At 42.1% G+C, this 25,738-nt stretch overlaps 1 protein-coding gene across 1 annotated transcript; it reads right to left on the bottom strand.

The window, feature by feature from the left end:
- Nucleotides 1-1,223: 1,223 nt before the first annotated feature.
- Nucleotides 1,224-25,455, bottom strand: FZD6 (frizzled class receptor 6). The gene is made up of 7 exons (XM_082755025.1): nt 25,296-25,455; nt 24,828-25,143; nt 10,042-10,238; nt 6,312-7,329; nt 4,128-4,276; nt 2,400-2,822; nt 1,224-1,940 (listed from the first exon to the last, which is right to left on the bottom strand). Exons 2-7 carry the CDS (start codon nt 25,005-25,007, stop codon nt 1,784-1,786), a joined length of 2,124 nt encoding a protein of 707 aa, XP_082611151.1. The 5' UTR covers nt 25,008-25,143; nt 25,296-25,455; the 3' UTR covers nt 1,224-1,783.
- Between the last annotated feature and the right edge of the window lie 283 nt (nt 25,456-25,738).

Here is a 25,738-nt window from a genome sequence, read left to right as displayed (position 1 = left end):
AAGGAAGGGTACTTAGTGTGCATTTTCACAGGTTTTTCTCACTGCCCTTCTGAGCAGCAAGAATATTAGATATTTTCAATGGGGAAAATGATGAAAGCAATAGCACATCCTATTTAAGGCAATAAATTACAAATACGAAAATGCACATGACAATATAAAGGTAAATACATTCAATTTTCAATGCATGATCAATAAAACAAGTAACTCTGGTTTATCAGAACAGTATTTGCCATTGACTCAGTACTTACATGACCTTTGTGCCATGCAATTTTGCTCGATTGTTCAAAGCATCACCATGAGTGCTGCACAAACTGGAACACAGATCCTCCACACAATAACGAAATAAAGATAACGATTTAAGAGCAATGTTCCTCTTAGTAATCAAAGAGATGATGCTGAACAATCTCACAAAATGCAGTGAAATTTCAGTTTAGAAACCCTGGCTCCAAATCACCTCAAGTAATAAATGACATTGACTTCCCTGGAGCCAGGATTCCTTTAGAGATGAATGATGAAACGCTTACGCACATCAGTATTACTTGCTCTGGAGCACCATTCTATCATAAGAAAGTATCATAAGAAAGGCTATCTGTATTAAGGCCTTCTTGAGTTAAAGAAAATATAATGCTGTAGCATATAGAAAATTAAACTTTGTAGAAAAGTTATTAAGGTCTTGTTTTATGTAAAATGTACTGTTAAACAAGCTTGCATCTTAGTTTATCTGCACCACAGTTTATTTTCTGCAAGGTTTCTCTACAGATTTAAAAAAAGAGTTCAAGTTACTTGCATAGAAACAAAAGGAAGCATATGCTTTCACTGCAGCTCAGTAAAAAACAACAAAAAAAAACACACAACAAACATTTACTTCAGATTCTGTCTTCCTGGATAGAGGATCTGAAGCATTTCCCTGCTTGGCACGATGCACTGGAACACCATACCAGGAGGGGCTCGAAGCATTTTTCTGAAGTACAGCTGTATCTCATGTACTACCCCTGTACAAGATGCCCAGATGGCTGATCAGTCTTGCCTCAGATGTGTAGTGTATGGTGTGTGTTTTGTATAAAGATAAAATCTGCTTTACTGTGAACTACATAAAATTGCCTGATCATCATAAAACTGTTGACCTCAGTAGTATCTAACGGAAGCATTAACTTTATCCAGTTTATACAATTAATACAAAACAGTAGTTCTAAATATTGACCTTATGCAGTCAGTTATTTACATAATTCATTTTTTATGTACAAAATAAATCACTATGATTCCAGATTCCCTTTCATATTCAGTGTAGAAACTACCATAAAACAGTGCTATAAATGACACATCATGACAATTTATAAAGTTTATGCATCTCTTATTTTTAAGTGATAATGTTGTTTAATAGACGATAAAAAAGAAAAAAATCCAAAACAAGTAAAAAGCTGAAAAATATCAAATACGCAGATGGAACTTGTATGCCTTGGAAAGTAACAGTGCTTTCTATGGACTATTTCAATACAGTTTATTAAAAAGTGTTCTTTATATTGGGAATAATATTTTTCATCTTTCTTAAATTATTGCTAGTCAATCCAGCTATATCCTATAGAACTTTCATTTCCATTATTCCTGGATGGGTATGAATACAGTACATTATTGCCAGTTGTCCCCACTACAAAACTTACATTTTTATAAGTGCAAAACAAGATGTGTCTGATTTTTTATAAGGCACAGAATATCTGTTATTTCCAGTGTTACAGAACCCATAACAGTTTTATTTGTTGAAAGTGTTCAAATAAAAATCAGTCTTTCAAGGGTTTGAACTGGTTCCTGAATCCAACTCTTTTCTGGTGTCTGAAGCTGAGTAGACAAGTAGTGATATGGAGCCTGACTGTGAGACATCAGGTATCTGGGAACTGCTCCTTTGTAATGCAGGAGATTCAATAAAATCATTTTTAGGAGTTACTCTGTAAGCAATGAGAAATAAAACACAGCGAGTCAATTTTAAGCAAAATTCATTAGACTGGAAAAGATTTCTTTTTTAAGTAACAAACTGATCATGTATCTTAAGCTATTTTCCTTTCAAGAGAACGCAGCACAGTTTTGTATACTTCAAGCTTTTGTTTTTTCAGACTCATTGCCTTTCAAAAGGATTGTATTGCAGCCACAGATTTATTCAGGGTCACATCTCAACAACACACAAATATCCTTCAAGCTGAAGTTCCAGCATTCAAACACTTAAATGGAAAAAGAATCCTAAAAACCAATACAATAGCCCATATCGTACTGTAAGATATACGGCCCTAAGTTTGCAAGAATTACAGTATTCCTAACAGCTACTGACAGTGAACTGTATACTGATTCATCAGAGAGAAAAAGCAGGAATAGTAGTAATGTAAGTAAAAAACTGAGTTACGAAATCTTACCTTCCTTCACCTATTCTCTTCACACTCCCAGACAAGCTACTCATATCACACGTGCTATCTGCTTTGTTTCTTTTTTCCACCTGATCCACGGTCAGTTTAGAACCGCACAACATTTGATTTCCACTGTTTTCACCTTCCTCGACTTTTTGGGCTGATGTTCCATCTGCCTCTTTCTCAGATGTCTCCGGAGACGTTTTAATTTCTGCAACAGTTTCTTGGCTTAAGTAATCGTGATTAGTGATCGCTACTGCAGAAGTTCCATGATTTGTTGTGCCACCCGTGCTAGTCCCCATTGACTTCGAAATTACTTTCAATCTGTGCGAACTCGATTTGTAGTGCTTCTTTTTGTGTTTAACTTTGGAGTTGTGCCTCAAGAAAAATTCGCACGATTCTTGCAGTACTCTTCTACTCTCCCTGATTGGACTGAAAGAAAATACAAGCATATAACTGAATGACGAGAATAACCTCACATACAATGCATTACAGCTTGGTACACAAAAACATAAAATGAAGAGCAAACAATGATGTAATCTGAGCTGGATGTTAATGAACATGAAGAAAACAATTATATATAAAAAGAGGGAAAAAAACTGATTGTAATGGCTTCAAAGCAATTATGCCCGTGGAACAATTAAATAAAGCCGATTTCTACATTCCTTACTTCTGCAAGTAGGTCCAATGACTTCAGTAGTTTAATCATCTAAGAGAGGAAAGCAGGATTAGCTCATAAGCAGCTGTATTACCAAATTAACTTTATGTAATGTAAACCTTGTTCGAGTGAAAAAAACGGTAAGCGTTGTAAAAATGACTTATTTTAAAATTCTTATAGCTGAAAACAGTTAACATCTGAAATGCAAGAAAAATCCTACAGGAAATGGAAAAAGAGAGGAGAGGGAAAGGAAGCTATAAGCTCACCATCATGGAATGCAGATGTAAAATAAAAGGAGCTTAAGGACTGCATAAAGGGAAACTCAAAGAAATAAAAAGATCTTAAAATACATTATAATATATGAGTAACACAGATAATCTCAGAAGGATTAATATCCTTCTGAAGGATCCAATCTTATCCAATGAAGGAATAAAAAGGAAAAGAAAAATGACAGTTATGAAAAATGGAGTTGACATTTGTAACCCGTTTAAAATCATAGATATGCATTTACTAAAATTAAGTAATTAAACTGATTTACTCTGTGTTTCAGAATAAAAATAAGGGACAGTAACTTAATGTAATAAAGCCTAGCTAAGGATGGGACAATTAAGATTAATTTCCAAATAAGACAAGCTTGACAGACGAGAAAAGCAGGGGATGTTGTTATTCCATGATAGTAAACATAGCTGAGTGCTGTGCCAAATAAAGTCTGAATACATGAAAAGATCTAAGTTGATGGCTGAAGTTATCTTCCCTGATTTGACTGGAAACCAGAGATTATCCAATGCTAAATAAAACAATATGTCTACAGCTCTACGAAGAGAATAAATAAGCAGAGAAGAATATTGTTTTGTCTTCTGAGAATGCAGTCAGGTCACTGTGTATGGAAACCTTCCACAGACTGCAGTGGAACTTTTTGCTTGTGCCAATATGCAGCATTCAAACTTCAAGAGATAAAAGGGCCCAAGGACAACGTTTTGATTCCCTGAGACACATTTATGAAAAGTCTGAAATCCAATATATATATATATATATTTTTAAGTAAACACTTGAAAAACAAGAATAAAAATTGCTCTTACTCTCTTTTGCGGTTTCTGTTGAAGAAATTGGCCCATTCTGAGCAGGTCTTTTTACTTCCCACCCAGAAGACTGGAGATATGCCAACAATTAGTGTCAGCAAATATTTCATCAGAAACAAAAATATTTCTGGTCTTGCCAGTGCCTTTGCCTAGAAGATAACAAGGTTTAATAAATACGGAGAAGACATACTTGTTATTTTTTGAATACAGAAAACCAAACAAATTATGTAAAAGAGAGACTTTCTCCTCATGGCTGCTCTTCTTTGCTGAGGCTTGTACTGTGGACAAATGCAAGACATGTACAGTCAAGTCGGATCTGGTTAATGTCTGCTTGCAGGCTACAGCTGGATACACAGAGAGGAGATTAGTTAGAAGGAAATACTTTTCTTTTAAATTGACAGGAAAGGTAATTTTAGGGGTAATAGTTTTTGTAGCCATGTTCTTCAGAGATGGTTTGTACAGATGAGATTCATCCCTTCAGCTTAAAAGGGACAGCGGGTGGATGAGCTGGGAGTTAATCAGATTAGACAGGGAGCTGCAGGGAACAACATAGCTGCTTTCTGTTTATTGCAAAATTAATCCACCTATTTGCAGAACAGGATCATAAGAGCCGAGCCATTTAACTCCGTAACAGACTATCTCCTCCTCCCAGGTTGCAAATTTAATTTATGTTACCTGGCTTACCTGCCAATCCTATCTACAAAAATCAGCGTTTTTGTCAGTCACGTAGCCTTAGCTACTTAGGCTGAAGTTTGTTTCCATTTGGTTCTGTTCTGATCAATGCATCGTGGCTCAGGGAAGCCACAGCCGAGCACAACAATTGAAGCTGCTGTAATAGCTCTAAGAGCACACGCTGTTTATCACATGGACAGAGCCCAGTAAGTACATCTTTGTGTAAACTTGCTGTTGCTATTTACTCTTTCCAATAGGTTAAAGACTGAGGATACAGGCGCTTTGTGCCTTATTATGCTAAGATTGTATATCTAAGCACTACAAAACAAGTTGGTTTTGTTTGTTTGTTGATAAAGTGAAACGCCTTACTTTCAACCTTGCTTAATTTGAGCCATCTAAGTTGAAATGAAGCTCAATGCAAAAGCGCACTTGTTAATGAAACGTTAATGGAAGCAAAAAAATAGCCAAGAAGCCTGTGAGCTCTGATGTTCAGTTTACACCAAGTTCAATACAAAGGATATAGAGGATGGTTACGAACATGGAAGGATCAAGCCTTTTTTTCCCCCATAATGCTTGTGTTTATATTCCTCTTTTCGATGACAGGTTATTGCAGTAAAAACACAGATGGTATGTACAAAACAATGAAAGATAACATGAGAAACTTTTAGTTGTCTTAGTGATGGTTTATCCCTCTATATTTGTTCTTAAATGGAATGACACAAACCACAAATTACTTAAAATTGCAGAGAATTTTATGTATTGAAAGAGATTTAAGAGATTTACATAAGATTCAGAGTACTGGCTACGGGACAGCTATACTTATTTTAAAAGCCTTTCCACGGAAGTTATTTTTTTCTTTTTTTTTTTTTTTTAAACAAAAGTAAAACGTGAACATCTCTGCAATTTAAAGCATTTTTATTTTTTAAAAGATTTCTTCACATTATTGAAAATTAGCCTGGAAGTGACAGCTATCATGGAAAAAATATACTGGAAATTTGTTTTGTAGTTAAGTGCTTTACAGTTCTATACTTCAACAAAAAAAAGGATTTTAAAAAATGATTTTAAAGCTGTGGTTATGAACAACAATTTAAAGCCAATTTAGATTCAATTTTCAAGATTCATTTTTTCAACTTGAATTGAAATTGATGTGAATTCACCTTAGGTACTGAAATACAGAACTATGCATCCAAATACAGGTCGACTGCTTTTAGGAAGAGATTGTGAAAAACAATCCCTGCCCCGAGCATTACTCATGGCATGAAGTTCAAGTAATCCCATTACAGCTGTGAGTTGGAATTGCTGAGTGAAATCAATTTGTTTAGAAGAAAATTTCAAAGGAGAAGGATGATACCACCAATTTTAACTTAAAAAGTAACCAATCATTGCACGTTCTTGAACTGTTTACTTACCATGAAAATAATTTTATTAAACTACGCCACAAGATATAGCAATGTATATGGGTTTTTGCTAATTAACTTATCAGTATTATGTAGAAAGGAAACTGCTACTTGCCTGGTAAGGACAAGGAATGTGGTACTGGTCACAGTGGTCGAACACCCAGGTGGTTTCCCAGGTCTTGCGGTTCACCAGCTCATAGACATAGCACCCGAGAAGTGACACAAGCGGCACCAAGTACAAGCCACTAAAAACTCCAATTCGAATCATGAACTTCTTCAGCTTCTCTTGGTTTCTGCCATCGTGCTGGATGACTTGCCGCACGTGATTTAAAGAGATAATACCAGCTAAAAGAAGAGAAAGACCGAAAAAAACACAAAGGCATAACGGCAAAAGCACAAAGTACAGAGAAGCATCCACATCGTAGAGACCCACAAAGCAAACTCCACTGATATTGTCCCCTTCGACTTTGTTCATGGCAAGAAGCATAATGGTTAGAAAGCCGGGTATTCCCCACGCCACGGCGTGGAACCACATAGCCTTCTGCGCAATAGCTTCGCAGCTCCATTTCCTTCCTGCTGCGAGGAACCAGGTGATGGTGAGAATCACCCACCAAATGGTTCCTGCCATAGTGAAGAAGTACAAAACCATGAAAAGGACAGTGCAGGCTTTGTTTTGGGAGCCAAGAACAACTGTTTCCCCAATTTCTAGCTTATCGTCTGCCTTGTTACAGGCAGTTCTATTCCCAAGCAGAAATCCAATGAAGTACATTAGAGACACTATGCTGTAACAGACCGAGTAATAAATGATGGGCCTCTCTGGGTACCTAAACCTTTTAACATCAATCAGGAAAGTCAGGAAGGTGAAAAGCGTAGCACAAAGACAAAAGATTGAAACTATTCCAATGAAGCTTTTTGCAACATCCAACTCGTAATTTTTGAAGTACATATTGGGACACGGGGGAGCACACTGATCGATGCCTAGAAACTTGTAGCCTTGTCCATTGGAAGTGTGCAGGTGTCGGGGACACCAGAATCCATAATCCCTTCGCGTCTGTCCTGGGGTCTTCTGAGTTCCATGTGCGTTCGTGGTTACAGGAGCAGTGGCAGGAGCAGTCTCGTCACAATTGACTAGTCTAGATAAATTAACAGAAGAGGAAATATCTTAATACCCCTCATTATCAACCACAGTTATTTCTTACTGAAAAAAAATGTGGAAAAATCTAATTCTACGCACTATGAAATTTTATAGATGATGTAAAATGTGCATTATATGAAAAACCTCAGTGGTATTTAAAAAAAAACATAGAATCACAGAATGGTTTGGGTTGGAAGGGACCTTAAAGATCATCTAATTCCAGCCCCCTGCCATGGGCAGGGACACCTCCCACCAGCCCAGGTTGCCCAAAGCCCCATCCAGCCTGGCCTTGAACACCTGCAGGGATGGGGCATCCACAGCTTCTCTGGGCAGCCTGTGCCAGGGCCTCACCACCATCAGAGTAAAAAGTTTCTTCCTCATGTATAACCTAAATCTATGCTCTTTTAGTTTAAAGCCATTCCCCCTTGCCCTATCCCTACACCCCCTGACACAGAGTCCCTCCCCAGCTGTCCTGCAGCCCCCTTTAGGCACTGGCAGGCCGCTGTAAGCTCTGCCCGGGGCCTTCTCTTCTCCAGGCTGAACACCCCCAGCTCCCTCAGCCTGTCTGCACAGGACAGGGGCTCCAGCCCTCTGAACCCTTCCATGGCCCTCCTCTGGAATTGTTCTAATACGTCCAAACAGAGCAATGTATTTTCAGTTTAGAAGGCTAATCAAACACAGCTATTTAACTGTTGTCTCTGCCATTTTATTGCTTACGAAACACTTCACTCAAACTGCAACTGTTCTTTTACAGTCTTAATCCACACTATTTTTTTAAATATATATATAATATTTATAGTTGATTTTATTTGGATAGACTGGGGGAGAGACAGCAAATGATCTTGTCAAAATGCAAGCTTCAATCAAGGAACAGTCTGCTCACAGTATCTAGAATTAACTGTTGACTAGTGTGTGATGGGGATATTATGATTTTGTGTTATAATGATATTTCATTGTCAACAGCAATAAACAGACAAAGCTAAACACATAAGCACTGCAAAAAATTCAGTGTTTTAAAAGTTCATTTAGAAATTGCTTTAGACTCATTTGTTCAAAGATTTAATTGGACAAAATGTGAGGGTTTTTTTATGATTAATATAGGATTAGCAATTTTGGACAGATCTTCGATTATTCAAGTATAACTCAGGTAAGCATTTATTCAAAATGGAATTTATGTTAAAATACATTCTGAGTTTAGGCACGTATTTAAAAATAACAAGTTTTGCATGCTAGCTTTTAAAGAGAGATTCTGCTATCCCCAAACATTCTTTGCAAATGCTATTGTAGGGACATGTCTGCAAGGAATGTACTGACCTTACATGTAAGACTACTTTTTCCCCTCCATGTCAATTTGGAAGCTCAGCTTGAGCTAAAAAGCCTTAAGTTCTTTATTTCTCTGCATTATCATGCTGGCCAAATAAAGCCAGACTAATAATTAAGAAAACTGATGCCAAAGCAGATTCTTTCATTAACTGTGGGCCAGACCAGTATGAACATCAGAACAGTGCAAACTTTATTCACCCATGTCTTAACAGGCATTATGCATGTTTGTAAGAATATCAGTGTGAATCTCAGAACTGCAACTGAATTTGAAGCCCATCCTCATCACTTCAGCTGTTTTCAGAATATCCTGCGTTACTTGGCCTTCCCTGTGTCATCAGCTGGGCAGACATCATTTCCCACATGAACAATGTGGGGCCATTTTCAGTAAATGCTAGCAGTAATATAATATTTTAAAGCCGCAATGACTCCCTCAAGAAATGGAATTTGATTTGAAATGTCATTTGGAATATATATTGAATCATTGGATTAGCTTGTAATTTTCCTAATTTTTCAAACCAGTTCTGGAAGACTTTCGTGCTCAAGTCTCAATTTTTGTGCAGAGAAAAAGGGAAATAGAATTAATGCCATATATCTGTCATATTCATTCCAATATGGATTTCTACCAAGAAGCGTAGCACAGGACTACTGGCCCAGCTCTGCCTCATCCCTGTCATGGATCAGCAACTGCATGGGGGCTAGAAACACGACCTGTTGAGTTTCCACTCCTTGCTCCTCTCTCGTATTTTTGCCCTGATGCGGTTAAGAACACTTGGCATTAAACGTTTATAAGTATCTCCAGTTGAAGGTCAGAATCTCAAAATGATTAAACCAGAGATGCTTAAGTCGTTACCATTTTATATATAATGGCTCTCTTTTTCCCCAGTGTAATATAAGCTATCCTTTCTCTGGCATAAAGACCTGAACAACTGTGAGAAAAAGGTGCAAGCACTGGAAATGAGACTTCTGCCATGCGGTACAGGAAAAGTAATACAAGACTGAATTTGCACATGCAAGTCATTAGAAATAAGGTAAGGCTTCTACTATTTAATGCTGGGTGTGCACTCAAATACAGAATATTTTAGATACCTTTATTTTATGAACAATTATTTATAAAAACCCCGTAAACTATTGTTATTATCCCTAGTACAGAGATCAGAAAGAGTGACATCTGTGCTGTAACACTTTTAATTTTAAATTTAATAATTTTAATAATTTTAATTTTTAATAGTTTACTAATTTTAATATATGTGACCATTTTAATAATGAAAAAAGTAACATATAAGAATAGTCCTATGAATTTTTAACGTCCTGTCTCCAATTTTTAGCTTGGTCTGGGTACATCTGAAAAATACCACCTCTACTACTGATCACGTGAAAAATACCCCACCTGTTACATTCCAGCTCTTCAGGCCATGCGATTCCAAAAGTGTCAATCAACGGCTTGCAGTCAGAATACACCTTCTCACAGAGGTTTCGGCAAGGATGAATCACATGAACTTGCTCCAGGCAGGCAGGAACAAATGCTTTGCACAGAAATGTGTGGACGTCTGGTGAGCAGTGGAGATTCATAAGGGTAAGAAAAGGCTTCGGGAAAGAAAAAGGCTTTCATTAATATTTTTAAAAACGTAATTCGAGGCAGTAAAATTAATTTTCATCACTATGGCTCACATTTCTTCTCCCAAAGGTTTAAAAGGATAGTAGAGAACACTGTCCAGCAGTTGTGGAAGAGCAAAACCTGGTGGTTTGAGTGTACCACTCCTCACTGCACTGGTTCTTCCAGCTCAGTCCCTACTCTGAGATCTTAGTCCATCTGTTACTACTCAAATTTGGTTTTTCTTATTAGTGTTAGAAATCTGAAAGGAATCATTAAGGTCCAAGATTCAAAAAAAGAGAGGGGGGAAGGTAAAATATTAAGTTTCTATTTTGGCTATTCAGCTTCTAAACAGGCAGGCTGAGATTTTTAAAGATGGATCTATCCTTGTACTTTGTGTTGGAATTACATTTTCAGTCTGGTGTGTTGTATCCATCATCTTCCCTCAGTCTATAGTTTGCTGTGTTTTTCTTTTTCTTTTTTAATATTTTTATTATTGATGCAGTCCAAATATATTTAAAAAGTGAGCAATAATGATATTTCAAGATCTCCACATGACTGAGAACTTGTCTACCTGTATTACAGGATGCTAGACAATGACCTACTGATGCGTATTCCTAGTGGAGAGTTCACAGAGTGAAATGTAATGCAATTTTCCTGCCCCTTGTTCATTCAGTCCATTACTCACAGTCCAAGAGGCCTTCAGAGAGAAAAAAAAAAAAAAAAAGACATCACCCTTTCTCTGCATTTTACTAACTTTATTGCTAGGGTAAATGACTTTAGACAAACCAAACTGGTGCTTTTGAGGGATTTTGTACTCAAGTTCTTGTAAACATCAGCAACAAGAGAAGTCGAGAGCAGCTGGCTGGGCATGCACAAGCTCAAACGCTCCCATGTCTTCGTTCTTTAATAAATCCTAGTATCCTGGCCTGCTGTTTGCTCTGCCTTCCCTGCAACACCAGGCAAAGCTCCCAGTGCAGCTCATTAGGTAAAGCCAGGTCGTTTAATAACTCTGGGGCAGCAGGGATTAACTGAGGGCTGTGGGCAAAATTGATCTGCAGGATCCCGTCAGCCTAAGTGCTTTGTAGGTAGGCTTTTTGATGAGACACTGTCCATTTCTGGAAAAAGGAATCCCTGTATCACGTGTAAATAGTCAAATTCATGTGCTTCAGGAAAGCTTAAACAGTACTTAACACACTTTGACATGTGCTGGTAAATAGGGACATTGCACAAAGTTTTCAAAGTATGCAGAACTTCCAGTAAAAATAATATGACCAGCAAGAATTTTATTCAATCCTTTGCCACTAACAGCTCTGTATCTCAGTCATTCTGAAGTCATCAAGAAGGGACCAGCAAGAAAGGATTAACCTCTGAGTCTGGAACAGCACCCTTAATTTTGTCAGGTTCTAAGTATCCCAAATATATCCACACCCACGTACCAAGAGCAAGTCTCACTGCTGAGCATGCAGTTGAAAAGGAAAAACTTTGGTAAATAACCTCCCCTTCAGGTGGGATACCTCAGGAAGGAACCCAGGAATGGGGAGGAGGGAGTAAGATAAGGCAGGGTAAGAGTGACAGAGAAACATTTTATGAAAAAAAAAAAAAAATTTAAATGTTGGCACTCTTAGAGCACTGACTGCAAGCTGCAGCTCTCTTTACAGCAGAGGTACGAGTGCCTGATCCCTCACCTGGGTGTCTGCTCTGCAGCTGCCTTCCCAGGAAGGCGACTTGAGGATTTTAGGACAAGGAAAGATGCTTCCTACAATGCTACACTGCCTCAGATGAAAAAAGCAGTCAGCCATTAGCCCTAAATGAATTACATTTCCTTTGCACTGCCGTGGTGTTTATTCTTTTCAGTTACTTTTTTTTCCTGTTGTTCAAATATTTAATTTACGCTAGGTCTGTTCTTCTTTGCACTTAGGATAACATAAAGATAATAGCTTGAGTGATCGTACAGAAATTGAATTTACATTTGATGTCAACTCCCGGGGAAGCTGTCTTATTATTAATTCTTCCTTTTTATCCCCTCAGAGTTCATCTCAGTTGATACAAAACAAAATTAATTTTGTACAGCAAGTTTCAGGGTGTCAATCAAGAGCTCTTGCAGACTTCAGCTAAACAGCAATATTTTTTGTAGGAGTAGGAAGTTTTAAGAATTGTTTTCATATTTGTAAAATCAATGATGTCTAAAGAGCATGAAGAAAGCCATGTTTGGTTAAAAGGTCAGGCTTTGCAACCTACCTCAGCCATGCTGACAACTTCTGCTATACAAAACGATTCCAAAGCCAGAACACCGCAGCAATCACCACACAATTAATAACGCTGCGTATTACAGGCAGATAATGGCAAGTGAAAACTTGACTGTGAGAGTTTTACTACAGCATGTTGTCTTTGGCTACTGTGGTTTAACGAACAGGTTTTGTTTTGAAGCAGAAGTGTCCCAACAGATAAACACAGAAATGCCAGACTGGAGGAAGAAGGTGGCTATGCTCAGCCTTCTTTTCTTCCTGCTCTTTATTCTTCTGCATTAGAAAAGGAAGTCCCCTTTGGGTTACCAGTGTGGTTTATTTAAAAACTGTGGCCTATGACCGTGTCAAAGCCTTCTTGAAAATCCAAGTATAACACACAGGCTGAGCCACCTTTTCCAACAAATCTGTGGATTCCAAAGAACTCCAACAGCTTTTGTTGGCCATAAGTTCCCCCAACCAAAAAAAACTCTACAAAATGTACAATAAAACCCTTTGCCCCAAGCATAAGCAGATGGGATTTGTACAGTACAGATTTATTTTTAGAAATTGCCTACTTTTACCATTTGAGAGCAACAGAAGAGGTGGCAAACTGCACTTGGAAATCTGTTTTGAATTAGCTATCTTTAAATGTGGGCTTCGTGTGTCCAGCCAGCCAGTCATTTTGGAAGTGCTGCATTGTAGAAAATAACAGGTCTGCATTTCCTGACGCACCACGAAAGCAAAATTTCACCAAAACCAAAAGGAGAAGCATTCACTCCTCCTGCTGGATAGCATGTAAGCAAAAAGGTTAAAACCAAGACCAGAAGCTCCCCGAAAATAAGCCCTGGCTGCCTCAGGGCTGGGTTACCACACCTAGCAATAGCTACCATTGCCCTGTCACACAGAGGACAGAGATGAAAACCTGCAGATTTGGCAACAGCAGAGTGAAACAAAGCTGCTTGCAAACCAAGAGCAGAGCCTCACGAGGCCAATGTAAGTCCTAAAATAGAAATTCTCATCTTCCTGCCTATGGGAAACAAAACCCAGTAAATACAAGGCAAAATAAAATACGCTAACAGTATACCAAAACAAAAAAACCACCAAACCACCTAATAACTAGCAGGAAGTGACTGTAGAGCCAAAGATGATATAATCTGTAATGTCCCCAAGTAAGAGTAGTGGGAAAACTGAGGATTGAAATGCAAACTGCTCCACTGCATTGTCAGTGCAAGAATCCAAGCACAGCACTGCTGTGAAGCTCCTGTGTGTTCACTGTGGACAGTGAGTAAGGTCAAGCAATCAAAGACCAGAACATCCCGATCGACAAGAGGAATACCCTCAGCACTGAGCAAAACACCACTCAGCTTAGTGCTGGACTTTTTAAGGAAGCTTGTCTGTATCCCCTTTTCTCCAGAGGGAAAGCCAGCCTAGCTCAGTAACCCAGTCACGGTGTGGCCCTGCAGACAGGAACACAAGTGAGATGCGCAAAAACAAATGGTACAGCAGAGAGAATAAACACCGAGGTGCAAACAGGCTCTTAAACATATTTTGCCAGTAAATAAATTGCAGCTTTCAACTCCACGCTAATCTCAAGATCATGAAGCTTTCCTGTATTGCGCTTGGCAGGCTTGGAAAACCAAGATATAACAGAAACAAGGCTCAGTACTCCAGGAAGATGCTGCAGATGAAGATGACTTCGTCCCATCTCATCTCAGTTTTTCCCTACAGGAAAGGACTACCAGAGGTGATTGAGTAGTTACTACCAATGTATGTCAAAATGAGTGAGAATGTTCTCCTGGACTGTAATCAATATCACAGAAACATTTAAAATAGAAAGCGGTAGATCAAAATACCAAGGTCTTTGTTAAACAGCTCTTGGAAATCTTAACTGGCAAGAACGAGTATTTCTGAGTTGCTGATAAGCAGAGGTGAGAGCTTTTTGCTCAGCTATTTGGAGCCAGTTATGTAAAACTAACAGCCCACCCTCCTCATCGCTGAGGTTTAGCTACCAAGGTAAGTAAGTTAACTGAGCTAAATGTATTAACACTGAGGTTAATTACGTTAAAACAATGAGACACTGTCTCAGCATTAAGCAATGGCACCTGCTTCATGGTTTGAGGTGAATCCTGTGACCCAAAGCACCAACACTGCAACCTCACTCCTCACAGCATTGCGTATGTCAATTCTGGAAGCAAACGTAGGCTTAAATCCGAATTTCTGTAATCTTAGTACTCAGGGTGCCCCATATTCCTACCTGTCTTAAAGCTGTACTTCGTTATTCATAAAACATTCACCTGCTTTTCAGAAAATCTGCAGAAGTTTGTTACGGGTAACAATTTACAGTACCAGATTCAAACAACTACTCCAGTAAGTGTCACTGTAGAGTTAAAGTACAACCTCAAAATCTAAACACAATGAATTTTACCTATACACCTTAATATGCAGTGTTGGAAATACAGCTGCTATCAACCTCCACAATTATAAATGCAGCAGTCTCAGAAAAATAGGCAGTAACCACTCTCCATACTCAGAGCTATGCTACCCATTAATCTCCAATACCCCTAGCTACTATTATAATGATCAGCTGGTTCAGTTAAGAAGAGTGAAACATATATGGCATGGCTGATTTAATCCTACACTGTTGTTTCAATAGAGTTGTTCTGGGGTGGATGCGAGCAAGATTAGCATCGTGCCCAGGGAAACTAATGGCATCACACAACTCATTGTGTTCACACAATGGCTCATGGCTGCACAGTGAACCGGCTGCCAAGAGTCTGATTCCTTGTTTGTGCACAATTAAGTCACGACAAATAAACGCACCAACACAGGAAACTAAACGAAGAGTGAAATTTGCAAGCTAGGTTAGACTCAAAGCAGAGCTGTGAAGAGACTCAGCTCATGTTCAAAGTGATATGGGTAACTCTTCTAAGACAGGTTTTTCAGAAGTAAAATTCACTGATAGGAGTACAGTATTTTAGATATTGACATAAATACATTTAATATGCATTATTAAATTGTGTCAGTTTGATGGAGGCAATAAACATTAAAATAAAAGTCAAATTTGTGTGCTTTCAATAAGCTGCCTTTAAAGCATTGCTCCCTGCAGCTTGTGAAATAGAATTAAGCCAATACAAGTCAGGTTTAATTTAAAAGCTTGTAAAACCTTTTCTGATCTAAATTGGTTCAGAGGTTACAAATATAAGAACAAAATCTTTTTTCAGAATCGAAAGTAGGTTACCCCAGTAGTTTAGAAGGGACAAATCTTTTACATTTCCCACCCCAGCACAATCTGGTTCAAGGATCTGAGAAAAAAACAAAGGAAAAATGTAACAATGGCTCAGGAACCATGGGCAAGCAGCTGAGATGCCCGAGCAGTGCAGACCCTATCCTGTGCAGCTGCTCCATGAGCCAAATCACTCACCTGAGCGTTCAGCGTGGCTCCACTGAAAGCACGAGCGTACTTGCTAACCCTTCATCACCACTGTCCCTCTAAATATAAATGTACTAAACGTAATATATTTAATATATAACTTGGCCGTGAGCCTTCCTAGCTGCTCACAGGGGATGGGATCATTAACCAGCAACCCAAGGAGTACAAAGCACAAGGTGAAGTCTTTCAAAGGTCAGTAGGGCAGCAAAATACCCACTCAAAAACCCACCCCACCAAAACAGCCAGGCTCTAAAACTTACCACTGACATCGAGGGTGTACGTGGACACGTACACAAGAAGATCAAGCGGGCTGTTCTGCTTTGACCTCTGCGGGTTGCTAGTTTTGGGTGGCTAAGCTGCTAGTTTGTCATTAACTAGCAACTGCAGAATTTCTTTAGGCAGTAAGACTACTTATTCCCGTGTCTTCCCTTTAAGTATTTAAGATAAAAATACACATATCCCTATGCATATTAGCTATAACAAAGGTTAGAAACAATACAGATGGAAATGTTACATCTCCCTACAAGAAGTTATTACGAAACAAAGTTCCGGTGCTTTCTGAAATAGCTTATTAGCAAAATTCACTGCCTTTTGTGGTTCTAACCTAAATTATAGCTTGACCGAAATTATAGGCATGACAACCTCTGCAATTTACAATACAAAATAAATATTAGGGAGCTTTCCTGAGCACAACTCAACGATTTACGCGCAGCTTTCAATTATATATGGTTTTATCTCCGTCTATACTATACATAGCAGAGAAGATGAAAACAAGTTAACTGCTGGAAAGTACACCGCAGCCCTCAAACGTCGCGAGTCTAGACTACACCAAATGAGACCTCCACTGCATCTGGGCTGTGGCAGCAGAAACATCTCAAAATAATCCGAAATCCTTCATGTATTTGCCATGTGTTAGAGGAGCAAATCGATTTAGCACTGAGCTTTTTAATACAGGACACAGTTTAGAAGATTACCTGTGAAAGAGTTGATGCACCGGGTGTTATCTAGGGATATGGGGACATTCACCTCCCCGTTTCTAAACCCAAGCCATGCTAACACACTCGATGCCCCTTATCACAGAATCATCAGGATGGCAAGAAAGCCACTTCTGTGGATGTAAAGGCACCTTAACCAGCTCTGCAGATGCCCAGCCACCTACCACTTTTCCACACACCTGCTGAGCCAGCTCTGAGTCCACCCAGGAGCACAGTTAGTTATATATTGTAACAGCACAGACACCGAGCCTCAGCTAATAAACCCTACCAGGGGTTTATTACCTTACACCCAGCAGGAGCTGGTTGTCTCTGCACAGCCCTGCTGGAGCTGGAAGAAATGGGAAGTACAGCAGAGGCACAAACTAATTTTGCAAGGAGTTTCGCAGGGCTCAAAGCTGACCCTACAAGAGACCTGTGTGAAGCCACGCTGCTGCCTGCATCACGTCCTTCCCTCTTCCTAAATCAGGGCTTGTCCCACCTGGCCAGTACAACAGCACGGCACTGACACTGTATAGAGAAAGGAAAATCTGGTTTATGAAGATAGTTCCCATGCTAACAGGGAATGGGCTCGGCCTCGCAGATCCCACTCAATGAGAAGTAGCGACGAGTTGATTTCTTTCCTGCGTGTCACAGGAATGAGAGGCAGCTTGTCCCACGGCCAGTGTCAGTGCCTCGACGTACCACCTACTGGAAACACCAAAAGCAGAAGCCAGAGGCAGCACTGCTGGTGCTGAGGTACCTAAATGCAACCTGATGGGCTCTTAATTTAATAACTCAGCCATCTGACTCGAGCATGCCAGGCTGAGGTCATCTGTTACATCAGAGCAAAGCGAAGGGATTAGTGAAAGTTTGCAGGGATTAGCAACTGTAATGATTTTCACGTGGTACTGAATCAAACGCTTTACTGAACTTCAAACAGGCTGGCTTAGTTCGCACCTCCAAAATCCGCACAGGTCGCTGCTGCCACGCACGCAGGTCAGCCAGCAGGAGAGGGTCCCTGGAATGAAATCTCAGCAGCACCAGAGCACGGGCCAGCAAGTCAGACAGCACTGGAAACAAATGATGCAGGCTCAGACTGAGACAGCTGAAGAGAACAATGGAAAAGCAGGTGGCAGCCTGGCTTTGTTTCTGTTTGGGAAGCTCTGAGCACGCCGCGAGCTGTTCACGTGCTCAGCACCCACCACCTGCTGTAAATTCTGATCCACAGCAATTTTCCGTGAAGACTCTGCTTCTGGGAAGGTCGTTGGGGGTGCAGAACAGAAAACCAGGCCTGCCACTTTAATCCACTCCTACAGCTGTAATGTCCGCTGTATTGTGAAAACACAAAACATGCAGCAATTAATGCAAAAAGTAGATCATTGCTGTATAGAAAAGGCAGTGTGGAAGATTTCTAAAGAGATCTATAAGGTCTTCACGGAAAAAAGGTGACTGCATTCCTAAGGACTTGTGGGAAACAGCTCTCATCTTCCACAGACACATCTACTTCGTGATATTTCTGTTGTTATTTCTAAGATAATGTCTAAATGTCTAAAACAGTGATAACTTGTACAGTTATAGATTTTTGCTCTGCAGATATATATCTTAATTTCTCTTATTTGTTGATTTTTATTTACTTTGGGATACAGGCCAACCTTAGAGGCAAGAAAGCAAGAAAAACTTGCTTCTAAATAATATTAAAAAAAAAATAAATCTGAATTCTAAAGTATAGATGAAGCAGCTGGTAAGGAAGGAAGCTTTACCCACAACAGCCACTACTTTATGAAAACTTCCTCCTTCCTTCAAATGTAGGGTAGCCAAAAATATGAAAGGGCTGTCAATAAAACTACGGAACTGATGTTTCTATGGGATCCTCCTTCTGCACACGCAGCCTCACACAAAGTCTCTCCTCCCTTCCTCCAAAATCTCCACCCAAATCCCAGACATCTCAAAACACTGACCTCTCTGACAAGAAGACCAGTGCCTGCTACAGCACAGAAGCGACTTAGCACTACTTAATAGGCAACCTGTTGAGAGCTTGTGCCCTTCATTCACAGAAGTCACTCAAAACAGTCACAGGTGCTCCCCAGCACCCAGCACACTGCAGAAACCTTCGCCCATGAGAAGCTGGGGGCTGCCACAAGCACCATTACTGTTCTGTAGCCTCAGAGGCAGTCAAGGACTCACATTTGCTTGCTCTGTCCCTCACAGATGCTCCTGATAAGCAGGCAGTCTTCCTTTTGTCCCCCTGCCCTGGCGCCTGGCTCCCAGACTGCTGCAGGCAGTGCCCTGGGCGGTCTCCCTGCGGCTGAGGTGGCACTGGGGAAGGTGGGACAGGCACCAGGCTGTGTAAAAGGACGCTGACGAACTCACTGAGGGCACGTGGATGGACCAGAACTGCTCTTGTTAAACTGGTAAAGGAGCAGGAGGCGTTAGACACACGGCACGGGTGGCAATCCCTGCAGGAGGCCTTCCCTCGCCCTCCAGAGCCGCCCGGCTTGTGGCTGGTGTCAGCGCTGGGTCAGATGTGCAGACCCCTCCTGCTCTCCCCAGCTCTGAACGCCCACGTGAGGCAGCTCCTCCTCAGCACCAGGAGGTGCTTATAGTCCTCAAGGCCACCTTTTCTTCTACCCATTCACCTCAGGATTTGTGGGCCACATTCACCTTCAGAGCTCGGTTTGTAGCTCCATGCATCCCCCCCTCAGCTTACACAGCGCTTACCCTCCCCTGAATACCTCATAGTGGGAACACCAAACCCACCTTCCAATTCAACCCTGCACACAGTAAGGCACAGGCACTGCACAGCCTCACGACCCATGGACAGTAGACAATCAGCATCTCACAGCTGCAGGAAGGTGCCTAAAACCCACTGCGGCCCCTTCAGAAAGAGGCAATCCTGATTAGGGAGGCTGGCATCAATCTGTCCTTTCCTAGGTGTCCTCCTGGAGTAAGTAGGCTGCAGCCCCAGGACTAAGCCCACCCATCTCCACCTGCAGTGCTTGGTGTAGCCAGTGCCCACGCTTGGCATGTGAGCATGGAAAAGGAGTTGGAGAAGCACAAGGAGACCCATAGACCTCCAGGGCTGGCACCAACTCCTGACAGGGCACTGCAGAAAGGACAGAAGTCTTCAGGAGACCAACAAAATAATTTATTGTATCCACAAAATCAGCGCATGGGGTGTATGAATGTGCTGCTCAAGCTCCTAGTACCGTGAGAGCTAACGATGACTTCAGTTACCTTGAAACATCTGAGAGCAACTGCAGTAGAGTGCAAAACCAAAAGGCCCTGAATTTGCATGTTGTAGAGTGACACAGATTTGTCTAACGCACATTTTTGACCTCTTAGCTTTTCCACAAGCAACACTGATACTCAAAACAGAGTTATTCATCTCCAACTATTCTGTATTTCTGGAGACTTACCCAGCACAGAAGTCATGGTGCTTTGTGTTTCCTTTGATCCATACAAAGCGGCTCTAAGAAAATAGTTCAGCATTTGCAAACTTTGATCTAACATGTATGGATCTAGTTATTTTAGCACAAATCTTTTACAACCACCTTGTTCCAATGAGCTAGAAAAGTTAACTTAGCCTGTACTAAACAATGATACACAGTATGTTATACTTCATACTTTTTTTTTTTAAACGCCTTCCATGTCAGTTACCACCAGTGATAAGGGTGGTGAAACAGCACAAATGTTTCCAGCAAAATGTGAATTACAAAGCCCCTTGTGCTTGTTCATACCTCTGCACCCTTTCTCCTGCTTAGGCTCTGAGGCAGCATCATGGAGAAAAAGCAATTCCAAGGAGATACAGCTGATCGACTGCTTTCCTAGCTGAAGCTGAGCTACCTTAAGAGATTTAAGCTTCCAGTTTCAAAGTACCAGTGGCTGGTGTACTGTAGCAAGCACTGCTTGTCTGAGGTAAGGGAGAGAGGCAGGATGCCTGTCTGTACAGGTCTCAGTGCATTCACACCTGTGCCATTTTGCAGAATGTCCCACTAACAGCAGTCTGCACCAAATAGCACTTAAATTCCTCAACACTCCCAACTTACAGAAGGTGGAAAGCTTCATCCTATTCCTCCTCCTGCATGTATAATATATTTAATATCAATATATATATATTGATTTAAGTTTGCCAGATAACTGGTTTCCAGTTTTTGCAAGTATCTTCATATTTGGTTGCTAATTTATACTTAGAGGCAAATCAAATGATCACATTAAAAAAAATTATTGAATTTACAGAGGTAGAAAACCACAGAACTTTGGCATCAAGCTTCTGAAGGTACGTCTTAATCCACTTCAAATTGCTTTGGTATATTCTCCTAGCTTCTGCCACTGCCATCAGCTCCACTGAACTCACCACAAACATGTATTTTGACACAACCGATTAAGAAATATGAACAAAGGAAGTTATTACAGAGTAATATTCTCTGCTTTGCTTGAATAATGCAATAATACTCCAGATAGTTGAAGTACTCAAAGCACTCGAGTTAGTTGAAGAACTCGAGTTAGAAGTGACTTGTTTTTGAGGATTGCCACGAGAGGGAGTTACACCTCTGAAAGTATGGCTGAAGGGCGGCTTCATCACAGCTCCATCCATCCATTTTCCTCACTAGACATATTCCAGGTCTTCAGCCTCCAAATTTGAGCTAGTAAGAACACGAGCAGTGGTACTGCTCAATTGCTTTGAGACAGATGCTGCAAGTAGCGGCAAATAATTAGGTTCCACTGTCATGCAGGTGTTCAAAGAACATACGTGAAAAAGCTTCAAGTCATTAAGTCATGTGGTTGTACCTTCCAAAAATCTCCATTTGTTGCATAAACAAAGCTAATCCAAACAAACAAAACTTGAATAGTTTGAATTCAATCCGCAGAGTCAAGAATTCAATTAAAAAAAATAAGGCAGGTGGGGAGGGAGCGAATTATGAGCTTTCTGTTGCAAAAAATAAGAGCCAAGGAGGACTACCACTATTAGCAGGACCTCCATAAGATTGAGCAAGTCCTTCTCCCTGCTCTAATCAGTTCAATGTTCTGGTTTATAGCATATCACCATGAAGAGCTGATAAGTCACACAGAAATAATACCACGAATCAGCTCGGTGACCCAGTTGATTTCCAGGAGGAAAACCACCACATGAGACTGTGGCTCCCTGTCATTCTCACCTGGAGGATTACTATGACAACAAAGAGATGCCAATTTAACACCTTTCCAGAAAGGAGACAAACTCTACAGATGCCTTCATGCTCCATCAGATGGAGCTCATGGCTCTTCTGGCCATACAAGACTCCCCACGGGGAACACACACCCGATGAGCCTCAACAGTGGGCTAGAGCAGAGACTTAGCCAAGTTCTGGAGAGGTAACTTCACACCCAGATGAGCCTCATCCTCCTGCCTGACTATTCTTTGTTCTTTCTGGGAGTAAACATAACGAATAAATAATGAAAATAAGTTTCCAGAGCGTACAGGAGCAGAAAACAGGATTAATAGGCACTTCCTGCACAAAATACTTGAGATTTCTTGAAGAAGTCTCCACCATATGCCCTTGGATTGCACGATCAAGCAGCTTGCTCAAAGTCAGTTAAGATAAAGTAAGAAAAATATTACAAGCGTCAGTCTCATAACCCAGTGTTTACATTTAAAGACCATGCCCAGCCTTGAGAACAAGCTGTGGGGAGGGTAAAGAGAGATGGAATTAAAAAACAAAGCCTTTGAGCATTCCTACTGAGGATCAAAAGAAAAAAAAGTTTTAACCAACATACCATTAAAATTCTTTCTTTGGTACAAACGGAGTTTGGACTACCAATTACAGAAAAATTCAAGCTCTTAAAACAGAAGTCGCCTTCATCTCCCACCCTCCTGCTCCTTCACGGCAGTAAAATGAAGTTAAACCGCAGTCCCGAAGCCCCACAGCTCCTCCTCTGCTGCAAGTCCCCTGAAAAGCAGAACCTTTGACACTCCTGGGAAGGTTCACTGCTGCAATCAACCATGACAAGCCACGCTGACGCCGTTACTGAACACCACGTAGAATCACTTCAGAGGGCATAGGCAGGATGTATACCAGTAGTATGCACCAGCCTCTGGAGAGAGGCCCACCACAGAACTGTGCTGCGCTTACTGCACAGCTCCAGCTAAAGTCATAGTGCCAGACACAGTAAAAGTTACACATCTGGGGGAGAAACTGCCTTATGCTTTCATTCAGTGAGGCAGGTGTCTGAAAAAGTTGGTTTGGCCAACCAGTACTGTCCAACTGCAAATAGAGGAAGGCAGATCAGGTAGCTCAGAGACATCCGTACAGCACTGGGGTAGCGAGGTACACCAAATCAGAGGCCAGACCGTAGCAGTGACAGGACACTAAAAAGTACTAGGACACTAAGCCAAACCCTAGTGCTGTTCCAAACAGCCCCCTGTCAGCTGGCTGATTAGTGATCAGCCAGCATAGGAGCCAGAAGTGATTACAAAAAGACAGGATGGAGAAAAGGGAACAACAACACTTCTTGCTACCATGCCATTCCTGTAGAGAGCACTAAATAAAAACACACAAGTCATGAACCCTGTCCCTGAGGAACTAGGCGTAACTCACTGACGATACAGGAAAGTCCCAGCAAACAGAAGTGACAGCGATCTCTGCTCTCACAGCAGCGTTCCTGGAAGGCATGAGCACTGACAGAAGCTACCTGCCAAGCAGGATCCACCTGCATGCCTGACAAGATAAAATGGCAGGCGCTGCAGAAAGAGAGCACTCCAGACAAAGGATGGCTGGAGAGAGAGTTTTCCAGTTTAAAAGCACACAAGGTATCTGAGATCTGTGGGTGAACTGAATTGCTCACATACAGAGCTCTTAACATCTGATACTGGAATTTCCCATGTGTCTACGTGGGGCTGGCAAATACAATGCAAGCCTCTGCCCTCCCAGACTGGCAGCTAGAGGCCAAAATGGTAATCCTGAGTATCCCAAACAGCACTAAACAAATGCTTTGGCAACTGAACCAAGCTCCTTCTCCAAGCTCAGTAATGAATATGCAAATAAGATTTTAGTTGTAGTAGTAGCAGCAGCCTTCCCCGATACTACCTTCAATTTTTTTTTTTAAACCAGAAGCTTCTGAATTTTAATCTCACTTCTGTTTCACTCTCTGCATAGCACAAGACTTTGAGCTTTTCAAGACCTGTGTTAAGGTGTTCCCCCTCCTCTTGCTACTGAAAAGCCATTATTAAAACAGGTTTAAAACTTGTTTTACAAGCCTCTCACCCAGAGAGGCTCTCGCCCTCTGTAGCTCCTGTACCCGGCACAGCTCTTCCACAAGGTGGCATGCTCTCAAGGGAGCCATGTTGCAGTCAGTTCAGGTAGCAAAGCATTTAAAAAAAAAAAAAAAAAAAAAGCAAAGCACAGAAGAAAGTTTCTCTGGGTTAGGAGTTTCTGCATTCAGTCAAGTGGAAGCAGAACGCAAAAAGCAGAGCAGAGAACAAGACTATGAATAAGTTTAGGTACCTGTCCTTGATAGATGGAATAACAGATGGAAGTTAAGAAAGAAGAGACCTAACAGTGACTTCTAAACATTATTTTTGCACCGCCTGAGTTCAGGTGGGCCCGGATTATCACCAGGATATCACAGGCTATGCCCCTAGGGAATCTCAAGAACTGCTTTATGCATTAGTAAGGTACACGGGCTGCTGTGTGATGTGGTGAAGAGCTCTAGCAGCCGCACTGGTGTGCTACACCAACTCCTCCTCCAGTCTGATACAGAATCCATGGGGTATGTGCCTATAGCTCCCTTACGCTCTGCTTACACAGCTAGAATGCAGTCCAGAAAGTTTCAAAGAAGCGTTATCTGGTCAGTTTATCTCCCTTATCATTTAGTATGTCAGATACCAGCACTCAGCGCGATGTCTCAAGGACAGAAAGGATGCCCTGCACACTGTTTACCTCCACGCGCTACCTTCGGGGCGGCACAACTCACCTCCATCTGGAGAGCAGCAGTGTCCTGGTCGTAGTGCCCCATGATGTTGGGGAAGAAAGTCATGTTGTACGGCATCCGCGAGCACCTGGCGATGGTGATGGGCTCGCAGGTGAACAGGCTGTGCCCCCGCACCAGCGCCAGCAGCCAGGCGCAGGTGACGGCGCCCAGGATCGCCCTCATTTTGCCGAGCTCCCCGCTACGGGCGCAGGGCTGCGGGCGGCGTGTCCGGCACTCGCATCGTCCCCTCCTCCTCGCCGAGGCTGCGGCTACTGCCCCATCTCCCAGCGCCTCTCCCCGGCTCCCTCCTCGCTCCGAGCTGCGAACACAAGGAAGAGCCGCGCCAGGCAGGGCGGTCAGCGCCCGCCGCGCTCGGCCTCCTGCCCGCCGCGGGGCTGCCGGCAGAGGAGGGCAGGGAAGGGGAAAGGAGGGGAAAAGACGGGAGACGAGGCCGCTCCGGCCCGCACCTACCCCGCCGGGCCTCGCCCCGCTGCTCCCAGCGCCCCGGCTCGGCGCTCGGTTCCCAGCCCCGCCCTAGGAAGCGGCGCCCGCAGGGGCGGGCGGGGAGCGGGGCCGGGAGGGCGGCCCCGGAGCCGGGGCTCCCTCGGCGCCGCAGCCCCGACACGCCCGGGCCGAGCCCCCGGCGCCCCCTCCTTCCTCCTCCGCCTCCTCCTCTTCCTCCCCGGGGCCCCGCCTGGCCATGGCGGCCGCGCTGCTGCCGTCCCCCTTCCCCTCAGCTCGCCCCCTCCACGCCGCCATGACGCGCTTGGCATGGCGGCGCCGCAGCGGGGCTGCCTGCCCCTGGGGAGGCGTGGGGGAGAGGGGACATGGGGAGCCCGAGGGGGGTGACAGAAAGAGAAGGTGCTGTGGGGTGTGTGGGACATGGTGGTGAGGGCAATAAAGTGGATAATAAA

This window comes from Aythya marila (assembly GCF_965140915.1).
Source record: "Aythya marila genome assembly, chromosome: 2".
Classification (NCBI taxonomy): Eukaryota; Metazoa; Chordata; class Aves; order Anseriformes; family Anatidae; genus Aythya; species Aythya marila.
This window is presented reverse-complemented; position numbering and strand designations above follow the sequence as displayed.